Below are 4,237 nucleotides of genomic sequence, written 5' to 3' on the forward strand. Positions count from 1 at the left end.
ATGCCTGATATTCGGCCACATTGTTTGAACACCGGCGTGTTAAAGTGAAAGAGTATGACAATATATCTGCTTCAGGAGTATAAAAGACAACTCCCGCACCAGCTCCATCGAAATACATCGACCACGGAGATTCGACCATAAACACTTTTTCATCGGGGAGTTCATCAGTCAACTCCCACTCAGTAGGTATGGGATGATCGGCTAAAAAGTCTGCCAATATTTGTCCTTTGACAGCCTTCGCAGGTACATAAATAATTTTAAATTGTTGAAACTGGAGGTACCATCTCGCGAGTCGGTCAGACAGTATAAGTTTTGCCATGACATATTTAATGGGATTAGACTTAGAAATGAGTCGAATAGTATGTGCTTGAAAATAATGTTTCAACTTCTGAATGACAAATATAAGTGCCAAACACAACTTTTCGATGGGTGAGTAATTCAACTCATTAGATGTCATCATCCGACTCAAGTAATACAGTGCATTCTCCTTACCTTCATCATTTTCTTGAGCAAGTAAGGCCCCAACCGACCGTTCTTGAGCGAAAATATAGAGAATTAATGGTTTTCCTGGGATGGGCACAACCAACACTGGTGGATTCATGAGGTACGTTTTGATGCTTGTAAAAGCATTCCTACACGATTCATCCCACTCGAAGGGCACCCCTTTCTTCATCAGTCGACTGAAAGGTTGGCATCGTCCGGCCAAATTAGAGATAAACTTCCGGATGTATGCCAACTTCTCTTGAAGGCTCTTTAGTTCATGAATATTTCGCGGTTCAGGCATGTTCACAATGGCATCAATTTTAGATCGATCGACCTCTATCCCGTTGATGTACGATGAAACCAAAAAACTTGCCAGAAGTGACTCCGAATGCGTACTTCAGAGGATTCATCTTCAGTTGGTACCTCCGAAGGCGTTGGAAACTCTTCGAAGGTCTTGAATATGATCCTCTCGCTTCTTTGATTTCACAACAAGGTCATCAACGTAGCACTCCACATTTCTATGGAGCATATCATCAAATATTCTTTGCATTGCCCTTTGATATGTCGCTCCAGCATTTTTCAAGCCAAATGACATTACTTTATAGCAATAAATTCCCTTAGGGGTGCGGAAGGCAGTGAGCTCCTCATCCTCGGGCGCCATGCGTATTTGATTGTAGCCAAATGATCCATCGAGAAAAGATAGTGCTTCATGCCCGGTTGTAGCATCTACCGTCAATTCTGTGATGGGGAGCGAAAAATCATCTTTAGGGCAAACCTCATTTAAGTCTCGAAAATCAACACAAATTCAAATTTGCCCATTCTTCTTCCTTACAGGGACGATACTTGAAATCCATGTTGGATATTTCACTTCCCGTATGAACCCAGTTTCAATCAATCTATTTATCTCATTTTCTATCAGAGGAATTAATTCGAGCCGAAAGCGCCTTTGAGCTTGCTTGACAGGTTTTGTTCCTCGCTTGACAGATAAATTATGAACGGCGATCTTTGAATCCAAACCAGGCATTTCTGAGTAATCCCAAGCAAAGACGTCCCTGAACTCGAGCAGCAAATCAACATACTCTTTCTCTTCTTCAGGAGTCATACAAGAGCTTACGTAAATTGGGCGAAGATCGTCGCTTGTGCCAAGATTAATCTCTTTTAGCGCATCGACTGTATTTTTTACCCCTTGTTCAAGTTCAGGGGGAGCGTCATCCGCGTCTTCTTCTTCTTCTTCGGGATCATTGATCGTAATATGATGACAGGAAGCCATACTTTCTTGACCCTGCTCTTCAAAAATGGTTTCGATTCTTACATTGAATAAGTCTTCATAGTGCATGAAGAAATTGGAGACTCGCTTTCTTGGTCCGTTCTTCTTTATTGGAGTAAGGCTTTCTTCCTTGGCAACTTGGTACTCTTGCTTTTTATTACCTAATTTTTCATAGACGGGCGGTTTCAAATTTTTCGGCTGCGGGCCAAGTCTGTCAAACACAGAAGTATGCTTTGACTTATTTCCCAACCTATCGAACACAGATCTCCTTCGGCTTGTCACCTCCATTTTCTCGTCCACGTAGTTACAACTTGCCCTTTTGATCATTATACGCACTGGAGAAGGCGGTTGATAACCAAGACCCATCGACGAACTTTCAATATTATAGCCTTTTTCTTTCAACATTTTCTGCGTAGGTGTTAATCCATGAGTCTTCTCACCAGTCACCTCAGGAGGGAGTTTGCTCAATGCATGCTTCTCATTTGGGTTATAACCGGCCTTAGCAAGAAGTCTGTATGTGTTTGGATCAAAACCTTTTTGAGTCCGATTAGTTGGTAGTGAGTAATGTTCTACTGCCGGTTCTTCTTTGGGACGAACAAATCCTTGCAAACTCGCTTTCTCATTTTTAACAGGCTCTATTTTGGTGAGCGGAACATTTAATGTATCATTCCTGATAAAAGAAGACTGACATTCTTCTCTCTTTGATCTTGGAATATACTGCAAAATGGGTACTTTGAAATTTTGACTTTCTTCCTTTACTGATTCTTTTCTTTTTGGTTCATTCTGAAGGTAAAATTTGGCGTCGGCAAAGTGAGCCTCGGCCTCAATGAAAGGTTTATCATCAGCAACAACCTTCTTAACTATACCGTCTCGATAATATTTGAAACATTGATGCAGAATAGATGGTATAATTTCATTATCGTGAATCCAGGGTCGTCCCAAGAGCATATTATAAGAGGTTTTGGCTTCAATGATATGAAATAACGCACTTGAAGACAGCCCACCAATGAGCAATTCAAGCCTTATGAGACCAATTGCTCTTTGCCCCCCTTGATTAAATCCTTGGATCATGAGGCGGCTCTGGGAGAGTTCATCGCTTGAGATTTCTAGTTCTTTCATAGCACGTACGGACATAATATTGACAGCAGATCCCCCATCAATGAGTATCCGATTCATCTTCTATTCTCGGACATACGCACTAACAAACAAAGGTCAATTGTGGGTTTTGAACTCAACAGTTAAATCGTCATCATAAAAAATAATAGTTGTTGCACAATCCACTGGTGGTTTAAACATCGATTTTGAGTTTTGCTCAAATTTAGTGCCAATTTATGTGATTGAGGATTTTCAACTTTGACGACATTACAAGAAGTGGAATCATCAGCATCGTCACTTAAAATACCCATTGGGTATAAATTCTCTTAGTGTCACGGGCTGTCGAAACTCTTGAAGGAGCTGAAAATCTGAAGGAATTGGCATTGTGGCCACTCCTTTTTGTTTATTTGTTACATTTTGTTGTTTCATTGTCACTTTACGCTTTGTCGAACGAATGCTTTTTGAAAAGATGTACTTCTTTATTTTTGACTTGTAAGTCCTCTTTCGAGTGACTAAAGTCAATCCTTCGTTGTCATCTTCAATAACGTCTTCAATTGAGAATTTTTCAAACTTCTTAGACAAAGCACTACTTGATGTGGATAAAACTTCTATCGGACAACACACAGATCCAAATATTATTGTCGTTTGGTTTGCCGATGCTTTATCTTCCTCAAGAAGGATTTTTCCTTGACGGGCCAATTTTATAATTTTGTCTTTAAAAACAAAGCATTTGGTGAGAAGATGGCTAATCAAGCGATGATAACAGCAATATTGGATCATTGACTTGACCGGCTTTCTCTGGGCGCTTCATTTCGGGAAGTTCAAGAAGTTTCTCCTTGAAAAAATCATCAAACATCCCTTGTAAATCAGATTCGAGAAATGGGTATTCTTTTTCTTGCATCTCTTTTAACGTGGGTCTTCTTACTGACCTATTTTGGTATGAATCCAACTTCTCAGTGACCTTTCGACTCACTTTGGTAGCAATTTTCATAGGGGCTGTATTTATTGCCATGGATTCCTTATTACTGAGTCTTGAAGGAAGTTTGCCCCATTTTTTGTTTTCTTGTCTTTCATGGCTTTAATGAGACGGCTGCACTCGCGGAGCTTGAATAGGAAGCCCATCGGTTGCATTGGCCGTGATGCTTAATTCCATATCATGAGTACGAGTAGCTAATTCTTCAAATGTGTTTGGGCGTATACCCTGTAGAATGTAGCTTAGGCTCCAATGCATTTCTCGGATGCACATTTCTATGGCAGAGGGTTCAGACAGTCTGTCCTTGCAATTGAGACTCAGACTTCTCCATCTATCGATGTAGTTGACCACAGGTTCATCCTTCCATTGACGAGTGTTAGTCAACTCCAGCATACTAACGGTTCTTCTAGTGCTGTAGA

At 40.6% G+C, this 4,237-nt stretch overlaps 1 protein-coding gene across 1 annotated transcript; it reads right to left on the bottom strand.

The window, feature by feature from the left end:
* Positions 1-1,288: 1,288 nt before the first annotated feature.
* LOC113780468 lies at positions 1,289-2,926 on the bottom strand. Its single transcript, XM_027326267.1, has 2 exons — positions 2,510-2,926; positions 1,289-2,467 (listed from the first exon to the last, which is right to left on the bottom strand). The coding sequence occupies exons 1-2, from the start codon at positions 2,924-2,926 to the stop codon at positions 1,289-1,291; spliced, it is 1,596 nt and encodes a 531-aa protein (XP_027182068.1).
* Between the last annotated feature and the right edge of the window lie 1,311 nt (positions 2,927-4,237).

Source organism: Coffea eugenioides, chromosome 8 (genome assembly GCF_003713205.1).
Source record: "Coffea eugenioides isolate CCC68of chromosome 8, Ceug_1.0, whole genome shotgun sequence".
Lineage (NCBI taxonomy): Eukaryota > Viridiplantae > Streptophyta > Magnoliopsida > Gentianales > Rubiaceae > Coffea > Coffea eugenioides.

What these genes read in the sequence shown, in the direction of transcription:
- LOC113780468 (XM_027326267.1), bottom strand. Translation starts at nt 2,926, where the DNA reads ATGAATCGGATACTCATTGATGGGGGATCTGCTGTCAATATTATGTCC. An exon ending in AACCAAAAAGAAAAGAATCA is followed by an intron (nt 2,468 to 2,509) that starts GTAAAGGAAGAA and finishes CCCATTTTGCAG; the next exon opens with TATATTCCAAGATCAAAGAG.